The sequence below is a fragment of the Lycium barbarum genome, chromosome 6, assembly GCF_019175385.1.
Source record: "Lycium barbarum isolate Lr01 chromosome 6, ASM1917538v2, whole genome shotgun sequence".
Lineage (NCBI taxonomy): Eukaryota > Viridiplantae > Streptophyta > Magnoliopsida > Solanales > Solanaceae > Lycium > Lycium barbarum.
This window is the reverse complement of record NC_083342.1, coordinates 93,954,364-93,979,875: the sequence shown is the minus strand read 5'-3', so window position 1 is coordinate 93,979,875 and position 25,512 is coordinate 93,954,364. Positions and strand designations below refer to the sequence as shown.

General features: G+C 37.8%; 1 protein-coding gene across 1 annotated transcript; it reads right to left on the bottom strand.

Moving 5' to 3' along the window:
* Positions 1–1,073: 1,073 nt before the first annotated feature.
* Positions 1,074–22,334, bottom strand: LOC132644865 (uncharacterized). Its single transcript, XM_060361512.1, has 15 exons — positions 21,886–22,334; positions 21,003–21,145; positions 18,262–18,351; positions 15,221–15,283; positions 14,512–14,598; positions 14,276–14,425; positions 14,039–14,190; positions 12,609–12,843; positions 12,316–12,426; positions 9,876–10,934; positions 9,516–9,779; positions 4,937–5,122; positions 3,662–4,816; positions 2,693–3,043; positions 1,074–2,038 (listed from the first exon to the last, which is right to left on the bottom strand). Exons 1-15 carry the CDS (start codon positions 22,142–22,144, stop codon positions 1,622–1,624), a joined length of 4,722 nt encoding a protein of 1,573 aa, XP_060217495.1. The 5' UTR covers positions 22,145–22,334; the 3' UTR covers positions 1,074–1,621.
* Positions 22,335–25,512: the final 3,178 nt, after the last annotated feature.

Sequence of the window (25,512 nt, the reverse complement as noted above, 5' to 3'; positions counted from 1 at the left end):
TAATAAACTTGAATGTTTGACTTAGTCCCAAAAATATTCTTGTATCACTTGTATCCTTTTTCTTTTTCTTTTCCTTTTCACTTCATTTCTTTTTTTCTTTTTCTCTTTTATTTATTGGGTGGTCCTGCTTTGAACCTCCTGTAAAATTAAATTATTCTGTCACTGAATGTAGGGGAGGACAATACTAATTACAAGTAATATATATTAGTGAACTAAGGATCTAATGTTATTTCTTGTTACTAATATGTAAGTTACATACGAGTCAAGTTACTGTATAAACATAATTATGCGAATGGAATTAAGTCACAAAATGGAACAGAGTCATGTTTGAATGGAATTTATTAAGTAGTCAAAAGAGGAATGACAAAGTAAACGCCACTTACTTTGCTCCAACTTAGAACTGATTTTCCTCCACCTTTTCCTAGTTTGTAGGAGTAACATAAGTGTTCTAGATTAGTAGGAAAAGAAAAAGTTGAGACATTTGGCGGAGGACGGGCTGGACCATTTTGACAGGGGCGGCCGTGAGAGTGTGGACGCAGAATTAGCAGCTGACTAGGATATTATTTATTATTTGGAGAAATATAATAATAATCGTCTCTCCATCTAAGATCGTTATTTGACATGACATCCGTGAACCGTTAAAAATGGTGATGTTACCTTATTCGAAAGAAAAAAAAACAGTTGAAATTGGTGGAAGACAGATAGAGAAAAAGTTGTATTTGGAAATGTAACATTGGGTATTATATCGCGGTCCCATTTTTAGATAATATGAAATGTATTTAGACGTCCTTTTCAGCGAAAAGATAGCATCTTGTAAAAAAGGTAGTAGTCTAATACCACCATTGTTGTAGTAATACTAATAATAATCTCCCTTCTATACCCTCATTAATATTTTATTAGATTTTAGCTCGATTCCATATTTCATATTGCCCAGAGAATATATCTGATTTGATAAATTGAAATATCAAACGAAGTGTGTAAGAACATTGGGATTGAAATGAAGCGTCAACAAGTTTCCAATAAAAACTTTAGAAACAAAGATTAGTTCGAAGCCAGTACAGAGGCAAGAGATGTAACAAGCGAAACAAAACTTCAATTCAAAATAGGTGACCCTTGAAATCTTAGTTTTAAACGGTTCAAACAGTTGTACATTTGAATTTACTTTACAAAAAGTTATGGTTTTACCAGAGGACGACCGAGGAACCACGAACAACCAGAAACTCACTGTTTTGGTGAGGGTCTTTGAAGTGGTGCGGCCTGTGCCCCAATCCCACACCCTTCACCTAGGTTTGTCCCGCCTCCAATCTTTACAAAATGATCTTTACCGATGATATGGGCTATTACAACCCAAGAAAGCACAATTTCACTAAACATTCTCCAACTAAGTCAGGCCTATGTATTCAAGTTACTCATGGATATTAAACCGTGCCTCTTGTGGAAGTCAATTGCAGGCAACACAGCATTGCATTTGCAGCTGTTCTACCATATCTGGTCTTTGACCTGACAACCTTCTAAAATATCAATGCATCTCAGGCCGCTAATAATCAAGGCCATAGTTACATCTCCCAGGCAATCAAGTTCCATGGTGGTCTAGAGAAGCAAACTTGGAGTGCAGCTGATATTACTCTTCCATCTTGCTTTCCACATTCGAGTTGTTCTCGAGGTCCATTTCGCAATTATCAGCTTTTTGGTCCTCTCCATCAGCCTCTCCATTTGAATGGCTTGCAACTAACATCTCTCCATCATCATGTGGAACCTTCATGGACCTGGTTGATGTGCCCAGTCCACCACTATCAACTCTTTGGTCCTCACCATCAACCCCTCCATTTGAATGGCACGCAACTGACATCTCTCCATCATCAGCTGGAACTTTCGTGGACTCCATTGACTCTGAAGGCCCAGTGTCTTGGGCACCATCTTCCACAGCGGTCTTATCAGAAGCCATTCGATGGGATAGGGGAATCACATTCTGCTCAACACTTTGCTCGGGGACGGATTCTGGATGAGCTGGATACTCAACATGGCTTGTCATCCGTGCCTGTGCAGAAGATACAGGAACAAGTCGAACACCAAATTATGAACAAAAGTAAATACCATGATAATAAATTTGTGCATACACTTGTTCAGATTTCAAAGCAGGGTACTACTTGAACCCTGTTTTGAAACACCATATGTGCAAAAATGCTGTAAATTGAGAAGTATTTAGGCAAAAATTGAGAAGTGAAAGGCCTCTCAGGTGTAGAGTTGAGCAGAAGGCAATAAAGACAGGTGAAAAATGTCTTACACTACACAAACAGGAGATAAAAGAACAGTTCCTCGACATTTACAGCATTTCTACCATTTCATGTTAACAGAGGACTACACCATCATGGACCATCTTATATCAGTGTTTGTCTCTAGGTTTCATAGAACATAGGAGACACTCGAGCATGCCACAGTAGATTACACCATCCTATAGTATATTATTGTTTCTCAGTGAATTGTGAATAAACGCATACAAAATAAACCAAAAGTGGCAACACCAGTACCATCTTTTAACCAATGTCCCCCAGATATCAACGACAAAGGAGTCAAACTACTCCCAAGGTTTTGAATCAAATCCACAAGACTAAGCTAGCAAATTGCTTAAAGCTTCCAAAATCTGTCATCCAAATAAATTACCATCCATATATTGCAGTCAGAGAAAAGATACCTGATAGACCTGATGCATCTTGAAATTCACAATAGCCTGCATTTCCTCAGGCCCACCAACAAGACTGACTGGTCCAGTTTCTCCAACAGGGCGATTTGTCAAGGATGTCGCCTCCTCAACATTGAGGGCGAGGCAATCAGGTCTCTCTAAAAGAAGTCGGAACGTTGGTTGAAGTTCATAGCATTGTTCAAAAAGAGAACGTCGACAAAAAACATAAAGACCCAGACGAGCACGGGACATTGCAACAATCAATCTTCTGACATCACGGAGGTGGCCAACAAAGCGCGTACGGACTAGAGACAATAAGATAAAATCATTCTGCTGACCTTGAAATTTATCAACGGTTGCAACCTGTTCCAAAAAATTACCAGATATTCAGAGTGAGAAACTGTTAAGCATTTATTAACAACTTCCCCATTGTTTCTTGTTGGTGGGGTTTTTTTTTTTTGTTGGGGGGGGGCACCTTTAAAGAATGATAGAGGAAAGCATTCATTCCAAAATACAGACACGTGACATTATTCATCACATTTGACGTAGCATTTGACCTTAACAGTCATGTTTCAACGCAACCTCCTCTTCTCCGAAAATCTCCCTCCTCCGCCGCCACCCCACCTCCCCCCCTTTTCCCGAAGAAAGCTTCCAAAGAGAGAACAAAGGAGAATTTTGTTTTCCATGTCTTAAGACTAAGAGCATCTAAACTTATTTTAAAAAAAAGTGTCTTAAGAGGATCTTCACTGCAAAAGTTCAGAAACTTCCAAAGTACAGACTCACATGTTATACTATTCATGACATTTAAGGTACTATCCCGCTTTTAAAAAACATATTTCAACAGAATCACCCCTCCTACCCCACCCCCCCCAAAAAAAAAAAACCCTCCTTCCCCAACAAACAGGATTTTGCTTTCCAATTCTAATAAAGATCCTAACTGGAAAACCCAGATACAGCTGAAAGAGGTAAAAGTATATTTACCTTGTGTGGTGGACCAATAAAGTCATAAGGGACACATCTTCTGTTTATAACATCGCGGATCAAAAGTTTCTGACCATTGTAAGTAGTCAAGATTGATATCTTATTCGCAGGATATCCAAGTAAACGCATATACATATAGACACTGACTATGTATTCAGCCTCTCCCTCATTTTGATAGAACCAGGGTGAAGGGGCACTTTCACCTCTGCCATTGTAATCGGGCACATCTACCAACTGATAGTCATATGAGAATCCAGCATTTGCTTTATGAAAGACCGCATTCTCCTTCACATTAGGCAGATCCCCCAGTTCTCTGTATCTCCAATTGTAAAGCCGAGCTAAACTTGGACGTGCCCTACCCTGCGCATTGAGCTCAATATATGGAATCCCTAGTCTGACAAATCTTGTGAAGAGACTCTGATCCATGTGGCTGTACTTCTGAAAAGCCATATTTTTCACGACAGGGGGCAATTGATGATGGTCGCCAATCAGTATACAGCGTTTAAGCCGAGCATAGCCATCTTCCTGCCTCTGAAGCAACATCGGGATGAAAGTTTCAATTTCCAAAATTTGGGCACTTTCTTCCATCAACAGGTTGTCATACTTAAAACCCACTTGAAGAAAATCCTTCCTTTTAAGTGCCGCATGAGTGCAGGTCATTGCCACAATTTTTGCCTGTTTGGTCATCAGGTAATTAGATCGATCAACGGTGGACTTGAGCAATTCAAATGCCCTACATTCTTCGAGCTCTTGAAACACCGTTTTCAAATGACGAAAGCAACCCTTAGCTGCACGCATGTCCTTTTCGAAGGACTGACCTGTGAAAACTGGCTGGGGAGTATCAGAAAAAAATTCCTTAAATGGAAACCGATCCTGAACAAACGTTGGTTTGTCTTGATTTGCAGCGCAAGCAGCTAAAAATTGTTCCCACCGTGAGTATACATGAAGCAGCCAGAAGTACCCCGCAGTTTCACATGTATAACCAACATCTTCAGGAAGTTGAAGGGACCTTGCAAGGCGTTCAACTTCACTAAGCAGTTCTAGCCGCCGAACAAGCATGGCATTTACTCTCCCCTGACGACTGAAGTCAAGATCAGTTGCTAATTCTTGCTCTCCTTGACCAAGCCGGAGAAGATAACGAGCTGGCACATCTCTCTATAGTAATTACAGCAGAGGAACGTCATTATTAGTTACAATAAAATTGCAAATTGCAGCAAATTCATGTCACACTTCAAATGCATAGAACTCATATCAAAGACCCAGAGAATATCTTACTTGCATTATCTTCTCAAAAAGATCATTTAAAGCTTGATTAGAATGAGTGATTATCAGTGTCCGTTGAGAAGGGCAATTGTGATAGAGAACATTCAAAACCTGCACAGCAGTATCAGTCTTTCCTGTACCAGGGGGACCCACAACCATGGATAAACCCGGCTGAACGCCTGAGATGATTGCTGCAACCTACATAGGCCAAAGAAAGCAAAGATTTCAGAGTAAACTTAAGTGGAACAATCAGATTATTAAACCTAATTAAAGCGATCAAACTTGAATCTTCATGGAGATAAGCTACAAGGAGAGTGAAAGAGAGCAATCACTTGAGATTGAAGATATTTGATTTGAATGTATGGAAGTAAGACAACAGCAGATTCTCTGGTCTTTAAAACAGAAAGAATGTCGTTAAATCAAGCAATCCACTATGCCTTAGTCCCAAATTAGTCGGAGCCGACTATGTGAATCATTCATGTTCATTACGCTCTACTCAGGATTCTCTACAACTAGAGGTTCACTAACCTCACACTTATCCCCACACCAACATACCAGTCTCTGGCAAAATCAAAAATCCCTGAGTGCAACAACAACTACTACTTAATTCCAACCACTCCCTCCATCCATAATTTGTTGGAACGTTCCATTTATTGAGCTCTAATTGGACCAACTTCCGAAGCTAAATCAGACGACAAATTTGCTTCTTTTCATATTAAAATTTAAACACTTGGAAACTACACAAAAAGTAACATACGTTGCAATTCTCCCCATATCAAAACGGTTAAAAAAACAATATCAAAGTACTGGTTAAAGTTCATGTAGTCTAAATCTTGGAAGTGGAACTTGCCAAACATTTTGGGACAATTCGGAGGGATCCTTTGCTTCCATTGTGTACTTTCATAGATAAATTCGCATGTATCTAGAACGATGATAGGTATTCGAAATAATCTCTCTCCACGTGATTCAAATGGAGAGTCTACCAATATATAATTTGTTGCTACTTAAGCTCAGTGCCCCTAACAGGTGTTGAGGTCTAAATAGGACAACAGCATAGCTCGATGAAACTTATCCTTTCAGGACCAGGTAAAAGTAAGGAGGTGCTATGGGAATTTATAGGTTATCTGAAGCCAATTCTGGATATTGAATGTGTATCCAATCATCGTTTCCGAGTTGCGTGCAAACAACGACAGTTAATAGAGATTGACGTCAGTCTGTCTTATTTTGGACATGTCATACTCATACCAACAGAGCCAAAAAGCATAGTATTTCATGGGCGACTCTACAAAATGCTCGTTCTTTTAACTCGTATTAGAAGCTCAAAAGAACCAACAAGCCTACCAAATTCTGAATCTTGAGATTTAACACAACTAAGACAGAGAAGCTTCACCCACATGAGCAGAAAGTAAAAGCAAAAGAAACAAAGTGATAAATTGAGTCAATTACAACTCCAAAAAAGGAAGATCAAAGCGAGCTTCTGTAATGCACAACTTGCTTTCTATGTAATTGTGCCCAAAGGATTTGGCAAAAGCATCATAATTCAGAACTCTAAATACATTTCCCCAATTTCCATAATAAATTGTTTTATGAAAGACATAAACACCTTATAAGTATATCTTACATCTCTGTCTGGCAAACACAAGCATCTTCACAACGCCATTGACAAAAATAGTCTTCACTTATCATCATATTCTAAATATAACAAAATAGTAGCACAATGCCGTTGACAACCATTGGGCATAAATTCAACACCATGAAAACACCGATGTATGGAACCCTTGGCATTCACATCCTCCATGAAGTAAATTACTTCTATTTTCCAAGCAATACAAACTTGACTCAGTTAGGGCAAAAAGGTATATAGTTGGATCTATTACATATCATTAACGCATATAATAGCAAGGGGTTAGATTTTCCAAAACCTGAATAAGATACATTCTGTTTCGAAATCTCAAAATGGATCTATTACATATCATTCTAGCTTTGGGGGGCACCGGTGGTGTCAGAACAACATTTTAAGTATCACTTTTCCTAATATATATAGAACTTCATGCCAAAAGGAGATTTTAGTGCAAGAGGTTTGAAGGCTACAAGGTGGTGAAGCTATTTGGGATTTGAGTATTAGGATGAACTTGCAAGATTTGGAGATAGCAAAGTTTCAAAAATTGATTAGTTTGTTGCAGACGGATTAGTTTGGGGTTTGATTAGTTTGCTGCAAAGGAATAAAAAAAAATGTATAGCCGTATAGGGGTCAAACTTTATTCCTTTCATCTCTCTTATGCAGCTATACAAAAAAAATTCTTCCTCTTTTTTCTCTGCGCCACTACCTCTACTATCAATCACCCTTTCTTCCTCCTTCACCCCTATGCGGCTATACACCTGCATTAAAATAGTATTCTATAATGCATGTTTAAGCGTATAGCGCATTCCTCCTAGTGGTACAGGTGGTGGTGGGGTGACAGGAGGGGGAGAGAGAGGAAAGGGGAAGAGAAAATGGTGGGGGAGGTGATGATGACAATGGTGGCCGGGAGAGACAAGGAGGAAGGAGGAAGAAAGGGTGATTGGTGGTAGGGGTAGTGGCGGAAAGAAAGAAAGGAGGAACAAAAAAAAAAATAAAAAAAACTCATATTAGAGGGAACGGACAAATTTGCCCTTGAACTATGCAAAAGGGTCAAATTTGCCTTTGAACTATGCGAAAGGTTCAATTTACCCTCCATTTGAAAAAATTAATCCATAATTGCATGACACGTGGCATCACCGGGTGCTAAGATTTCACCATTTAAAAAATAAGGGCAAATTTGTTCCATTTCGCATAGTTCATGGGGAAATTTAACCCCAACCAGTAACGGCAAGGGCATATTTGACCCCAATTATTAACAGAGGGCAAATCAGTTCCATTTCACATAGTTCAGGAGCAAAATTGACCCTTTACCCAATTAGTTTTAAATATAGAAAGCTGACATTCTTTTTGGAAAAGACATAATAGGAAAGTGTGCCACGTAAAATGGGCCAACGGGAGTAACAACTTTGTGTCCAATCAAATGCATTAGCATACAGAAACACACTAGCACCTCATTTCCAAGATAGCGATTCATCTGTCAGAAATACATCCCAGTGGACATCTATGAAAACAACAACCTCCGGTTGTACAAACCTAAACTCCAACTACATTTCAAAAATTACTTCCATCATTCCATCTGATTCCTCATGGAAAAAACACTTGAATACCTCATGGTAAAGAACATATGTTTTGAATTTCTTTCCTCTCACCACTTCGAATATCTTCCCAGTTGATGATCGATATGACTAATCTTCAAGTCAAAACTAGACATAACGTCAGTTTATTTTTTTTTAAATAAAACCTAGATATGCATTGTCCCCAAAAAAAAAAAAAAAAACTAGATATATAGAAACTATTATAAGTACTACTTTTTAACCCAAACTTATTACATTATTAGCACACCAAGATGGGAGGCAAATGTACTTGAAAGGTGAGTAAGTGGCTCAACCACGGTATCCATCAAGTTGTCCTAATCGCTATAAATACGTGTTTGCTCACTAAGAGAGTACACTACAGTTTGCAATTTTTCCCATCCAAAAATGACCAAAATAATCCCATCAAAACTTCAAACTAAGACCATTTCCTTTAAAATTTCCAGTAAGTGAAATGGGTCAAGGATTTCGAACAGAGGGGGAACCGTTTATCAGTTATCACCATATTCTCATTTTAAGCTTATCTTGCAAACAAGTTGTTCGACAGCTTTCTACATAAATCTATATTCTGCTGTTTATAGGACACTGAACTCTCCAACACTCAACTCTTGTACACGGAAATAATGAAAACTAAACAGAAAGTAAAAGGCAGGTGGTATAGTTTATTCAAATAGAGTATATTTTACCTAATGAAGCACCATAGAGTTGCTGAATTCCGCACTCAAATTACATGCTGAATGTAAAATTTATTGCATTAAACCAAATTCAAATTGCACATTGACATAATTTCATTAGATGTAAAGCACTTGCCCACATTTTAGGCATTTTAAAAATTATATCTACAAATATGTGAGTCCGATTGTAATCGAAAATCCGAGGGTCATAGCAACAGGTGCAATTGGATTGGCAATATTTTTTTACTAAAGCGCGATATATGGGCTCACAAGCACATATTAGATTCATCCTTCTCAAGAACCAAGTGATTTTCTCTTAGATGGAAGGAAACTGCCTTATGCCACAACCGTTTTTGTGATCCAACCAAAATTGAAGAAAAGAAGAACCAATACCACATGTTCACTTCAATGTAAAGGTAGCCTGCCGACTCAAGAAACCCATACAGCATTCAGTATTACTAATGTCATTTGAACTTATAGTTAACTACAAAGCCATTTTATATTTCATTTGGCCCCAGAATCTGCATATTTCTTGTCTGATTAAATACTGCATCCTCACATTCAACACAAAAGTATTAACTATTCAGCTAGCCCTTTCTTCAAATAATATGAGAAAACAAATGACAGCATTTTAGAAATTAGGAACCTACGATGTGATGTGATGTGATGTGATGTGGTGTGGTGTGGTGTGGTGTAGAGTGTACCTGTGTCGGGGTAAATCTAACTGAGTTCCGTTTTGGTTGATCCCGAGGATATGGACCTGGATCAGGAGGGATATATGCTTCGACAATAAGCTTGTCTCTTTCAGAATGAACTTCTGGCATGCCTACAGCATCAGCTGAAACTATAGTAGAATTCTCACTTCCGGGAAGGGCATGAGCTTTCCCTTTCAGATTCCTAGGAAGCTTAATCTTAAAGGGGGGGCTTGGTTGCAAGTTTTCTATGCCATCTTGGTTGACGAAGCAAACCTAGAACAAAGAAGATAAGGAAATTGCGAAAAAGATATAGTGAGTATAATGCACATACCAGCATAACTACAAAAGAGAAAGAAATACAATAAATACCTGATAATCATGAAAACTCTCCCTAACATGATCAGCATCTAGGAAGGTATCTTTAAAATCCACTGTTTCAAGGAGGTCAGGCATATTGGTCCACTGTGCTGCAGAAGGATTTCCATAGCCCAAAAATATGTCGTGCAGCCAGTCAGGAACTATGCATGTCTCATTCATCAGATCTCTTATAGATTCTAAGATGGCTTTGAAATTATTCTCCTTTGGTTTCCTCCTCATCAATATATTAAATGTACCATAAATATCTTCTGCACCTTTCTCTGCTATATCACCAACATCCATATGGTATTGCGCTGTGTCAAGCGCAAAAGTTACAGTTCTAAGGTCTCCTTTTGGGGGTTTCCACTCGTCCCGCTTGATTCTCCCAGTAAAATCGTTCATAAGAATTCCCTCCTCATCACGCATCTCGATTATTTCACAGCCGCGAACATACTGAAGACCAAGCCTCTGTGGTACAGTTGCATTAGCAGCCTCTTCGGCACTGAGAGGCTCAAATGAAGGACGAATAGACAGTAAAAAGAGAACATCGTGCTCTTTAAGTGCATTCCATTCTGACCTTATTTGTGATTTGTAGCTGGAGATACTGAAAGTAACGTCTGCTGTTACAGCAGATGGCTTTACTTCACCTATATTTGGTTGTTTCACTTCTGTAATCTTAAATTCTTTAATTGGCACAGCCATTCTCGACCAACCTCGAAAGGCTGGCTCTCCTTCATTATTGATATGAGCAAGGAGATGTGGCACAGCTTCTTGGATGTCCTCACGGATTTCATAAGTCGATTCAAGGCGAAAGAGGTTGAAGTTTCTAAGAAGATAATCATGAAGTGTCAAAAACTGTAAGTTGAGCTTTGGAAGAGCCAGGCATCCTTCCCCAGTGTAGTTGATGCTAGGTACAAGGCTTTCATCCCACATTATTTGCTCATTAGGGTAAAGGGGAAGAGCATTTATGGCCTCTTTCTGTGACTGTTGTCTCTCAAAGAAAGATACCATTACTTCAATTAAGAAATCAACTCTATTTGAACATGGATCATCAACTGATATTAGTTTTAGCTGCAATGCAGGAGGAAGTATTAGACATGAAGATAATTACTCATGCTCTCAAAAAAAACAAAAAATTACTCATGCTATCGTAGAGATAGGTGAGTATAGCTACCATAGAGATAATAGAGAAAATGCACTAATATTAAACATTTAGCGATAACAACCAGAAAGCAATTTCGAGGTACAAGATACATTTTCTAGGCCACCAACAACACACCACTGATTAGCAGTTTAAGATGCACTATCCGACATGATATCACTCAGAAAGTGTACAGCAATAGAAATCTGTATACTTCTTTTGTAAAGGAACAGTAATCATTCTTTGCAAATATAACAAGCCAGGTTTGCTTGAGAGGCAGCTCTCTAAATAGATAGAGGTAAGAGGGAGCGCACAGTCTGACTGCCACATCAAACAGCAATGATCAGAATTCCACTTCAATGAGAAAACATATTTTCTAACAAACATGTTTTAGCTTTTGCCTACAGCTAAATAAATTGCGCAGAAGTTCCAGTCATGTGCCTTAAATTTCTTCTTTTTCTTTTTTGGGTCCTCATAGACCTCAATGCCCCGAAACGAACAATCATTTGCTCCATCATTTCGAAGGTAAACAAGTTAAATCATTTTTTAGATACCCTCGTCGACAATCTGAAAGAAAGGTATAATTATGTTTAACAGTCTTATTTAGCAAGAACGACTTGCAAATCACACTGATATGGAAATAGGCAAGGAGGAGTTGGCATCTCTAGTAGACCCCAATATAGTCAAATCAATGAAGCAAGTCAAACAGTGTAAGCTATCCGGATTGTATTCCAATCTTTAAGGTTCATCAGAAAGGAAAACACACAAGTAAAGACAAATTAGAACAGTTGTAACCCCACTAGCCACTGGGTCAGTGGTTTACAGAAATAATTAGTCCTTCAGGGCTGACCTATCTTTGAATCTTATATCTCCATAAGAAAGTGTGGTTGTATCAACATCGTATAGTGTGCTGAGTCATTAACTGTCAGAAAAGTTGATTTAGTCATTGTCTAGGTGTCACTACTTCTGCTGAAATATACTTCGCATAGTATTTGAGGAACGAGGTACAATAATAGAAGCCATAACAACATGACCATCAACACCGTTGAAGAATATCACTTAAAGGTTTTAGTATCCTTCCAGCAACAGCTTTGGCACCCAACAACTAACTTCTACACGACAAGTAGTGCACCTGAGTCCTTAGTAGATCCCGAGTACGCAAAAGTATTTCCCCGTGGAAAATATCAAAAGGTTGAACTCTAACTTGCACTCTTCACAATTTGTATATAGAAGAACTTTACATGATAAATAATGCACAATGATCCTATTTTATGTCATATATAGGGGATAGTAAACAGCTATTTCACGAACCTTCCGGCATACTAAATCCCTCAGCTCCTCAGGAGTAAGCACAGAAAGTTTCTTAGATAGATCAGCGCGCCTGTTTATTGCACCAACATTTGCCAATGCAAGTTCCCGTAGCTACAGAAACAGAGGATAGAGCGTGAGAGATAAACAAATTGGATATGATACAGTTAGATTGTCCACAAAGAGTGAGATTATCCTTTTTTTTTTCTTTTTTTAAGGAAAGAGTCAATTATCTTAAAAGAAACAATATTCAGATCTGCTCATCATCATCAAAAGAAACAGAAATCAAAACAGACCTTGGGTATCTTCTTAAATGCAAGAAGCTGGAATGACTGGAAACGATCATAATGAGCCTGAAGCACCTCATCATCAGTCATTTGTCTCCCTAAATGGTCATCAATTTCAAAACCTTCATAGAACTGAAGTAAATCAACCAGCTGGGCAAAAAGTTTTCCTTTTTCATGCCTATAAAGAGAACTTAAATGACATTTTGCAACCACAGCAACATCAGCAACAACAGGCTTGATATATCTGCAGAATAACCAAATTAAAAAAAGTGATGACGAGAAAACAGTACCGAGTTGAAATAAGTCTAGTGTTGCTAAATACTATAGCAAATACAAATATGGTAGTGAACATCAGCCATTCTTGGAGCCTGTTTGGCCAAGCTGACAAAAGCTGCTTATTTAAGAAGCACTTTTCTCAAAACAGCTTTTCAGAAAATCACTTCGGGGGAAAAGCAGTTTGTGTTTGGCCAGTTCATTTGGGAAGTGTTTATTTCAGTAATTGATAAATAGATTGTGTTTCGCCAATCTTTTCAGAAAGTGCTTTTGAGTGTCAATTACGAAAAAGGACAAGTACCATGACACGTTGTATTAGGATTGTTTACACAGAAATCATTTCAAAAATTTATTATGGAAGCCTTTGAAATTATGTGATAAAATACTAACTCGTGCTTTTTCTAGCAATACTTTGTTATTGCAGAAAGGGAGAGCAGATATAGAGGAGAGGGCCAGTAGAAAAAAGGAGAAGTAATTTATAGTTGATGGACTATTCCAAAGAGGAAAATGAAAAGGAAGAGATAGAAAAAAGAAAATAGAAGGAAAAGACACGGTGGAAACCCAAAAAAAAAACAGTTTGTACTTAATTGAAAGATAAATGCATTAAATTGGTGAGGGTAGTTTGGTAAATATAAATTTATGGTAAGGATATTTGTCTTAAAAAATAATTTTCTGCTTCTGCTTTTGGGAAAAAAGCAAAACAATTATAGCTTCTTCCCAACAGCAGAAAAACTACTTCTGCTGCTCCTCAAAAGCACTTTTTTTAGTTGGACAAAAACCTCAAATCTAGGGACAAAGTGCTTTTGGAGAAGAAAAAATGTGCTTTTATTCCCCAAGAAGCTTGGCCAAACAAGCTATTAAACTCACCAAGCTCTGCAAAAGGAGCACAATAAAGAACAAAATGAAATAAAATAATGCTAAAGTTGTTTTTACGGGTTTTAAAAGACTTGTAACATCTCTTAACTTCAATGTCTTATCGGTATATCACTACATAACAAACTGAAAATTATACTGGAATAGTATCATGTTCCTAATTTTCAAACACTCATCACTTTGAATATGACTCCACACTATGCATGACACTCATGTTTATGTTTGCATTAAATGGCCAGCATCTTTTAACTTCCTCCATTGGAAGTTGTTCTAACTACAGAGAGCATTATTACCTTCTAGTTGGCAGTTGGCTCAATAGATCAATGAGAAACTCCATAAATCGTTCGCAATATAGGACAGAGGCATCATTAACACCTTCAAGTGTGATATCCAAGCCATCATCAACCTCACTGTTTGGCTGAGGAAAAACCTTGCAATCAAGAACCTGGTCATGGAGAACGAAGCATCAGAAAGTTTCTGCTAAAACAAGCTGAAAAAATTGGTGGACAGACAAGTCCCTTATCGGATACCTCAAGAAACTCCTCAATTAGATGTCTCAAGAAATTCACTTCTAGCATGGTTGAGGTATCAAAAGATTCCCCTCTTTTAGCTGCCTCCTTGGCTCTTTTTGCAATCTTCTTCCATTTCTTGATTAGATCAGGGTTAAGACAAAGCTCCATCTATTCTCAATAATAATAATAATAATATTAGACATAGACATGGAAAGAGGAAGATTCTACTCCATTAGCAACATAGTAAGAGTTACCTGAAATCGACCATATGACAAGCAATGCCAACACTGCAGACCAGCTAACCTCAATACCTTTTTACTTACTATCTCGTCTTCTAAACTCTGAAAAAACAAAAGTTGTAAATAATGCATCAAAACAAAAAAGAAAAAAAGAGAAACATCAATAACATTCTCAGAAAACAAAATAGGAAAATAATTGTATATCAGTTACAAACACACCAGGAAGCAATGCAGACCCTAACAGCTGCTACAGGTAAAAATAAAATAAAATATGCTGCTTTTTTTGTGATCGGTAAAGAAAGTATGTGATTTCCCAACATTCAAGATGGATTTGGCTATACCATGTTGAGAAATGAACCTCAACACCGTCAAGCCGTAAGGATTATCGAAGACCATACAAGAAGACTACAACATATACAATTAGCAGTGCAATTCTAACAATGAGAAATCGATTATATGACTCAAAGATATGTTCAACATTGACATAGGTTAAGAATAATTTCGTAAAAACTAGGGAAGAAATGTCAATGCATCTCTCTCATATGCTGGTAGAACAGGGAACATTGTCCATACTTTACAATCTAAAACTAGAGAAATAAAATCCAGATAATAGAGAAAAAACAGTGGGGCTTTGATTGGCAAAAGCGGTTTTCGCCTTCTTCAAGGAGAAGGGAACTGGATCAGAAAATTAGAGTAAGACCAAGCAATAAGGATGTAGATGTACCTGGAAAGCATTGATCATGAAAAGTAGATAATTGATTTTCTCAGGAATTGTCCAGCTTCTACCCTGCAGTGAGATCTTAAACTGTTAGCTAAAACAGTGAATAGAAGCAGCAAATTTAGCACTAATGAACTACCCATCAATTTTTTACACAATCTATCAAATCACAGGAATGTTCAACCATATGAAAAAGCCACAATGAGAAAGTTATCTTAAACAAGAAACAGTTCACCTAAAGAAAAGAAAATACAACATGAGAACCACAGACTAGCGTGATGTGTGACGCATGAAAGTGTCACACATTGATCAAATTAGGAGAAAGAAACAGTGACGTGGAGACAAAGATGATAGGAAACAATAGCTTTTTAGCATTCCACTGCATTATGAACAACCTCCACCATGAAACTTTAGAGCTCCATAAACATACCAAACAAAACCATGCCATCACTGTCACGTACATAAGGTCTTAAAATCTATCAAGATAAAAGTAATCATTGATTGCTGACCATTATAAATTCTTCTTTGTCACTCAGAAAGAGATTTCACAATTGCTCAAAGATTTTGGACAAATAATAGTTACCAGTAAAGTTACATGCAGCTGGAAAATATGTGCTTTTTACATAAAACTCTACACAGCTTTTTCCATAAAACTCTACACTGGTAGCAATTGGCATTTTCTTTTCCTATATAATTATACTTGCACAACTTAAGCGGCATCGATGTATTTCTTTAATCAAATCGCCCGACCCACATACTCACCCCATGACCCAATACCCATTAAAAAAACCACCCATCAGCACATCAACCACTTGATTTGTCTACTCCATAAATTTGCAAAAGTAAAATCATCATCAAAATGCTTTGCTTTATGCATTTTATGTACAAAGTGGAGGTGTTTCTCGTCTCCTTGCCTTTTTATAACCACCCAATTGCTATGAATGTTAAAATTTCAAAGATTCAGAGATGTTTGTTGATCTATCCTTCAACTTTCGCTCAAAGGTCATTGTAAACATTTATGCTTTGAACTCGTGGGTAAAGCCGAATACTCTTTCCTTGTGAAGAAAGAACTTATGTTCATGAATTAATTTGAGATATTAGTGGCTATCCAAGCAGTTTTGACTGTAACTGGTAATGTCACAGTAATGAAAAAAGAATTTTATTCAAAACCTTTTGACAATCAAATGAGGAAAACTAAACAGATGGTGCCTTTGAATCTCCTTCACTTTGTCATCTCCAAGGACATCAACAAAACCATTTTTGATGTGTTCATGGTTTTTTTTTTTAATGGGAATTGGGTCATGGGGCGGCTATGTGGGTCAGGGCGATTTGATTTAAGGGAAAAAATCTGGTGGGGTTGGGGTTTTAATTTAGTCCAATAAGGAGGCGCCACGTAATAAATATTAATAAAAATAAACAGAGGGTTGCTAGTTTTAAGGGCAAAAGTGAGCCAAGATAGGTGGATGAAGGGTATTTTTAAACCTTTTCGGGTAGTACAGGTGCATTTTAGCCCTTTTCCGTATTTTATATGTGAAATAACGTGAATAAGAATAAGTGTATCAGCAATACCTGTGAGCACCTAAAAGGCTAAAATAGACAATAATTCCCTTAAAGGTGGCTTAACCTAAAGTAAGCTGACATATTTTTAAATGAGATGTCTTGTCATAGCAAAAATAAAAATAAGAATATTTTAATGAAAAATTAAGAAATTATTACTCCCTCCGTCTCAAATTATATGTCGTGGTTACTAATCATTTTAAAATTCAAGGCACAATTAATTTTTTTTCCCATTTTACCCTTAGTGAAGGGGAGCCTCGGCGTAACTAGTAAAGTTGCTGCCATCTGACCAAGAGGTCACGGGTTCGAGCCGTGAAAACAGCCTCTTGCCGAAATGCAGGGTAAGGCTGCGTACAATAGACCCTTGTGATCCGGCCCTTCCTCGGACATAGCGCATAGCGGAAGTTTAGTGCACCCGGCTGCCCTACCCTCTAGCCTAAGTAGAATTTTGATATTTAATGGAGAGAGATTATAACTTAAACATAAATAAGGGTAAAGTTAGTCAAATACCTCTCCTAATTAATATTTCTTAAGGTGTGTGTAAATCAAAAACGCGACTGATAATTTGAGACGGAGGGAGTATATAGTAAGGATTCTTCATATATTGAATTTAAGAATTTTTTTTAAACTATACCATGTACACATGTATCAATTAGTAAAGCTAATTAGGTGATCCCTGCATAACAACATAACAATCCCTATATTATGATCCCTGCATAACTTTTTTTTTGATTAAGCACCGGGTGTCCGGGTCTCTTTGAGCCCCGACTAATCCCAGGGGTGCACAGGCCCTCGGCAAGGAGTTTCCCGCAAGTGCACCACGGGTAATTCAGGGTTTTACCCCAGTCCGATGGCCCTCAGAAATTGTTTGCACCCAATGGGTTTCGAGATCCCTGCATAACTAGCCCGTCACCAAATGATCCCCACATGCAAAAGTTATACTAACTCTGTAATCCCATGGTTTGCCAACACTATATAGAACCTAACAACAAAATAATTGCTTTTTCAAGGTAAGTTGCAAGCAAGATATGATCCCTAGGCTCACATAAGCTGTGTATTATTTTGATCATTCAGGAAAGTAACCTGTTCACTTAGGCATTTTTAGAGGTCTCCGCACCATAATAGATGTTCGTAGAGTGGTTATGCCCTCTTGACAAGAATCTATTGGTTTTCTCTGTTGACCTGTGTTTCTTTTCCGCACTTTCAGTTTCAAGCCCACTCTCACATCAGAGATGGAAAGAACTGTGTTGAAATAGATTCCTCACACATTGCAAATAATGTGGAGCTAATAAAATTCTACTAATCAATCATCCACCAAGGATGCGTTATTATTCACATTAGTAGCCGAAAAGGGAGTCAGTTATGCTTAAAAAGTGCGTCCCTAATGCAGATTCAGTGAGAAAAGAAAGATTTTGGATAGAACAAATCATTACCAAATTGCTTGGATAACTGAACCACTGAAATAAGCTTAGCCCAAGACAAAAACAAACCTCTTTCAGCCGAAGAACCCTGTCAAGAAATGCCTTGAACATATCCTTTCTATCATAGAAGCAGATCCATGCAGCCACATTCTCCCGAAACTACAGGTTGCAAAACAAAATTGATAACCAGTGAAAAAAGACGTGCAAAGGATAAATAGAGGAATCATAAGCATTTGCACGACCCAGAACATGCTTATTTATAGCACATGACAGAAGCTAACTTTTCTGCTAATGCAGCCAGAAGTCCAGAACCACCTGAATAACTCTACCAAAACTCAACTCGCTCCTTCTTTCATCATCTTATAAGTCAAACACAACTCTCCCTTTTTTTTTCTTTTTTTTTTTTTTGGTAACTATGGTGTCTGAGCAAGCTTGCGCGCACCTAGACTAATTCCATGGGATACCTGCCACCTCCCACCACAGGTAACTGTGTCCTCCAAGGCTAGGACAGATGGGAAGAAACCACCTAGTATTTTTGTCTCTGCTGGGATCTGAACCTGAGACCTCATAGTTCTCAATCCACTTCATTGACCACTAGGCTACACCCTTGGATGCAACTCTCCTTTTATTTAAACAAGTAGGAAAGGGCACAGAGACACCAATTTCCATTTTGAACATAATCTAACAGAGTACAAGAAGACTTAAATTATTTTATTCTCATGAATTGTTGTTTCCTTGTGTGTTGTTTTTTCTCTTCATTCCATATTGTTCTGTTTTTGGCTTCGGGGGGAAGAGAGTATCCTCACCAAGCATTTCCACTATTAAGATTCACTTGGATTTTGACAAAAGTGCATTTTTATTCAAAGCTAACAATGTCCTATAAGATTCTTTTGACAGTTTCATTGTTGGGCTTGGGAAAGGGTTACAGTTCCAGTCAGAGTGGGCATGTTGGGTATTCTTATGCTGGAAACTTGTACCTGAGCATTGATGGGAAAGTGGCTGTGCAGATTTGCATGTGAAGAAACAATTATATGGGGCTCTAATTGCTACAAGCTTAGAAACGACAAGAGCAGTTCAATCCCTAACGGGTTTGCACCTTTGCGTACTGAAATAAGATTCTCCAAATTTATCTGTCGTTACAAATTATAAGAATGCCATTGTTGTAGCTCAACTGATTAAGAAGGAGGAACAAAAGTGACCTGGATGTTTCTTTTAGGAGAACCTAATAGGACAGGGATATTGAAGAAGTGAAAGATTTCTTTCGGAGGCCATATAGCCACACAAACTTTATTAAGGATTGATTAGATTGATTGGAAAGGCCCAAACACGAGGGAAACTACAGTGAAATCATACTACAATCTCTTGTACATGGGGGTGACAATAGACCTCTATGAATCAATATGGAATTCAGAGTTCAGAGAAAGGTGGATTTCTTTGCGTGTCATGCAGCAAGGGATTCTATCAGGTAGATATTAGTATCATAAGTTGTTTATTGCAACACATCGTAAGAACATGCAACACCCTTGGATATATCATAGATTTGCTTCGGAGTTGTGAGTATGGCTATTCTCCCCGTTAAACACTCATTGGGTCTCTCCTAGAACTGTTACTGAAATGCTTACAACTTACAAGTTGGCAGACAACAGGATAGATGTTATGCTCACAGAAGAAGGAAATGGAGGGTGCAACATTTTGTGTATTTTATCTTTTCACACATGAGCAGAGCGCGCGCGCGCACACACACACACACACGTGTGTGTGTGTATATATATATATATATTAGTAGAAGCTTTATATTATTATAAGGGTTTTTTTTTTGGGGCAGAAATATGAAAGTACAACGCAGCTTTGCCTTGGAGTTGTGAGTCCCCTGTGACAAACACCCAACAGGTCTTTCCTAGACCTGTTGCTGAAATGCTGACAAATTGCCAGACAACAGGATAGATGCTATGCTCGCAGAAGAAGGAACTGGAGACGGCAGCATTTTGTGTATTTTTTCTATATATACACACAAAGTATTTAAATGTTTAAAGAGGGAGGGGGAGGACCAAAGCAGATTTTCCTGCTTCCTGGTTGCAAGAGACAACACCAACTTAGTAAGATACTAATAAGCACTTTGATGTATCCCCAAAAAAAGGAAGGAAGAAGAAATAAAGAAGGAGATTCTGAGCCCATTTGGATTGGCTTATAAGTTGTTGAAAACAGCTTATAAGCTATTTTCAGCTTTTTTGAGTGTTTGGCTGGCCAGCTTATAAGACATTTGGTGCTTAAAACAGCTTATTTTTTTTTTGGCTTATAAGCTGTTTTTTTTAAGCTAAGCCAAACGGGCTCTCTATCAGCAATTGTTGATGGGTTGAGAGCCATGATGTCTGAGGTCCAAATCCGTTCACAAAAATACTAGGTGATTTTTTTAATGTGTCCATGCGTTGGTGTACAAAGTTAAATACTAGGTGATTTTCCCCATCTGACCAAGCCTAGGTCGGTACTTGTTGGTGGGAGGTAGGCAGCATGTACCCCGTTGAACTAGTCAAGGTGCGTGCAAGCTGGCCTGGACACCACAATCATAATAAAAAGAAAATGTCGATGATTCTGCAGTAAGCAGCAGAATCTTCACTATGTAATCACTAATCAGATATACAGAACTTCATTTTATTTTATTTTTTGATCAGGTAAAGAGGAACAGATATTTTTATACAGAACTTTATTTCCGGAGTAAGGAGAAACAATCACTTCCCATCTCCGAGCACCCTAACAAGCAACCAGAAACACCAAGTAACTCAAATGAATGCAGAAGTAGTAAAACAGCATACCTTCTCATTGACCATCAGTATCATTGACATCACATGCTCGAATGAAGAAGCCTCTGGATCAAAATTGGGCCAAAGATAATTCTCCAAATACTGGCTAACCTCCAATATCATCACCCTCTGCAGCGGCACCGGCTTTCTCCCCCCTTTACACAAAACATATTGAAGATGATCAATCAAAATTTATTTCAGGACCACCTAATCAAAAGACATTATCACATGCCACCACACGCATTTGCAAATACCTATAACCAATAGAAACTCATATATATCCAATTATGTTATTTATCAATCCCAAAATTTTAGTCCTTTCTTTACCGACTTTCAGACTTCAATGGAACACATGATACTTTACTTTTTAAGAATTAAACACAAGTAGTACACATTAAAATACTCTTCGTTTTTCAATTCCAAACAGCACATAACACATTTACGGTCAAAATTCATTATGTTAAAATTCTGAGAAGCAAGAAGTCCTTAAATTATGGGAAACGCAAACAAAGTACTCCCTCCGTCCATTTTTTACTCGTCCATATTTGACTTGGCACACCCCTCAAGGAGGGGTAAATAAACCATCAATTTTACTATATCACCCCAAATTATAACAAACCATCTAAATACTTTAAAATCAATCAAAAAATACATTAAAAGTTGTGCAGCCACTAACAATTCCTTGAAGTTTTCAACCCAACAATCAATAATAAGAGTAAAATAGGTATGAACGAGGGTCTCTCTAAAACAGCCTCTCTACCTACCAAGGTAGGGGTAAGGCCTTCGTACACGCTACCCTCCCTAGACCCCACTTTGTGGGATTTAACTGGTAAAATAGGTATGAAATAGTAAATTATACATCTATTTTTAGCATACTAGACAAGTTCGTACTAACCTTTAACAGTAAGCTCTGTGTGGTAAATTTCTTTAACGAGGTCGGGACTAAAAGGCTTCTTATCTTGAGTTTTAGTCCAATTGGAATCAGCGATTTTAGTCAAGCGGTCACGTTGGATCTCAGCAAGGGTTATGGAGCTAGCTATGTTCGACTCTGGCGTCGGCGTTTTCTCCGGCGGCAGCGCTGATGCTTCCACGGGGTACTCAGCTACGCGGTGCCGCCGGAAATCGTAGGTTCCAGTTCCGTATACCTTTGTCATAACTGCTGTAATTACACTTACGAAGAGAAATAAGTAGGTGTCCTTAATTAGGTTTGAGAACCTCCTAGAGAAGGAAGAAGAGGAGGGTTTATGGTAAAGAGAGGTTTGGGGTTTTGAAGATATTGTGCAGTCACTTCACAGAAGGAAGTGAAGGTGAAGAAGAAAGTGCAAAACTTGGAATTTGTAGTTCTGACCCGAACCGGCCTAACCCAAATTTAAATGGATCTAACTCTAAACAATTCAAAAGACCCAAAAAAAAAAAACTACTCAAAAAAAAAAAAAAAAAAAAACATTGTTATTGGACATTTGTTATTTAATTTGATGATGTCGGAAACAACCTTCCCATCATTTTCGTTGGAATAAGGTTTGAGTATACTCTACTTTTTTAGATCTCATTCGTGGAATTAGGGCAAAGGTGCATATATATCTTTTAATTTTGTGATTTAGAGTAAATATATCCCGCGTTATAAAAATAATGTATATATATCCTTGCCGTTACAAAATCATGCAAATATACCCCTGCCACCACAAAATTATGTAAATATATCCTTTTTGCTGACGGAATTTTTAAAAAAAATTATTTAGGTTATTTTTAATTAAAAAATACCATGTGTCTTTAAAAAAAGTCTACCCATTTTTTTGAGTAGACATACTTTTCTAAAGCCATATCGTAATTTTTTTCTAATAGGTCGAGTCTGGTTCGTTTAAAAAAATGGGTAGACTTATTTTTTTTAAAGTCACGGAGATATTTTCTTAAACGAACTATACCGACACATTAGAAAAAATTATCATGGCTTTAGAAAAATATGTCTACTAAAAAAAATAGGTAGATTTTGTTAAAGTCATGTGGCATTTTTTAATTAAAAAAATAACGTAAATGATTTTTAGAAAAGACTCCCGTCAGCGAAAAGAGTATATTTGCACCATTATGTAACAGCAAGGGTGTATATATATCACTTTTATAACGAGAGGTATATCTGCTGTAAATCACAAAATTGAGGGGTATATTTGCACCTTTTTGCTCGTGGAATTATGCAGGGCTTGTTACTAAACCCGTCAACCGGTTCAAACCGGACCGGACCGGTAACCGGTTACGGAACCGACCACCGGTTCCGGTTTACCGGTTACAAATCTGAAACCGGAACCGATCCGGTTCAAACAGTCCAAAACCCCTTTTTTTTGTTTTTTGTATTATATATATATATATATTATAATATTTATTAGTATATTGTAGGTATATTTACATATGTTATATAAGTTTATAAATAAAGTTTAAATATTCACTGACTAACAGGCTAACACCAAGTCAGCAATACAGCATATACGTGTATATATATATATATATATATAAGTTATATGCTTAAGTTATAGTGTTATACTACATATACCTAAAATATAGTAAGAATATACTTAGGTTATATAACTTTTATATATATATATATATATATATATATATATATATATATAGATAGATAGATATATGTTTAAGTTATATATACATATATATATATTAATATATACATGTTTAAGTTATATGTATACTATATATACTTATAACTTATATATTATAACTTAAGTTATTTATAGCTTAATTTTTTTCTAAGTTTATAAATTCGTATATACGTATATATGTATATATATATATACACATATACCTAAAATATAGTAAGAATATACTTATATATATCAATATACTTAAGTTATATAACTTAACATATATATATGTATATATATATATATATATATATATATATATATATATATATATGTTTAAGTTATATGTATACTATATATTATAAGTATATTTTAGTTATTTTTCAAGTATATAACTTTCTAGTTTTTAATTTAAGTAGATGTATATCATAAGTATATTCTTAGTGTATTTTAGGTATATTCCTAACTTAATATAAGTAAAAATATGAACACAAGTAAATAGAAGAAAGCTCAATGAGTCATATATTTTATTCATTCTTGGATAACATTTATTTGCAAGTTGTAGTTTTTTTTTTAACTTGCAAATAATATATGAGTTGTAAAGAAATAGTAGAATAATAAAATCACAAATTCTCAATCATTTCGTTAATTTCCCCCATATCATATTCGGCCATGGAGATATCTTCAAAGTCTTCCATTTGGTCCGGTCCACTTGCTATCAAATCTTCAATTTCTTCCTCTTCGCCTTCCTCCGCTTCTAAGTTTTGGTTGCGTCGCTCCGATCTAATCCAATCGCGAATGGAGAACATATCATCGAAATCATCCACCCGCAGAGCCGGGTAAGATGAACTTGGAGCAGCCTCCATATTTTCGGCAAAGGTCGGGGGCTCCGCAATTTTAGCAGGCTCATGCTCGGGAGACGCGCGAGCACCTATGGGGGTCTCGCTCTCCGGTACTGGGGCGGGCCTTTTGTCGGCTTCAGCAGCAGTCGCTTCCCCGAACCTTTTCCTTTGTAGGGGAGCGTCTTCCGAAGAAGTTTCACCTGAAATGTCGACAAAGTCAATCGACCGAAGAGGAGCCGGTGAAAGTATTTCTTCCGCACCTGAATGTGGAGCAGGAACCAGCAGACCTTCGCCGATAGAAGGAAGGGGTGGAATGGAGACCGTCTCCTCCGGTATTGGAGCCACAGAGGGAACAGAGCCGACACTCCGGATAATGATGTCGGGCTCCGTCTCTTCCCTTGAGGACCGAGCGACGCTTCTTGCTTTCTTCCTTTTCGGCGTCTGCCCCTTCTTGGAGGGCCGTTTTCTTTTTGCAACATCGGCAAGAACACGGGAAGAACCCGCTGTGTCAAACTCGGATGCCGGTACTGAGGGAACGGTCCCCGACTCCGGTCTGGGGGCTACCGAGCCCTTGGGCAAACCTGAAAAAATAAGATGTTAGAGAAGGTCGAAGGACGAAACGAATAAAGGAAGATACAGCTGAATGGAGGTAGAGGGCTACCGTGGTTCTGGGCGACCCATCGGCCACGCGACAGGTGGGCCCATGTCCGGTCGTCATAAGGATGCTGGTCGAGGAGAACAGTGACCCAGTCACTTAGATTCCGAATGACCGGAGGAACGTACCCGTTGGCTGACGAAAGTAGAGAAAAAACAGTGAGAAGACGGAATAAAAATTTAACAAGGCAACGCTAAGGCAATTGTTCGAGACTTAGGACTTACGCTTGTTGTTCCATTTCTCCGGGAAGGGCATGTAATCGGCCGGGATGATGTCCTCGGTCTTTACCCGGACATATCGCTCCAACCACCCCCGGCCCCTGTCCTCGTCCATTTTCGAGAAGAAGGGATTCCGGCTGCGTTTGGCCAGTTTCATTACGCCACCCGGAACAGCCTCGGGGAGTATAGGCGTATCAGGTGGGCCAAGGTGAGCTCCTT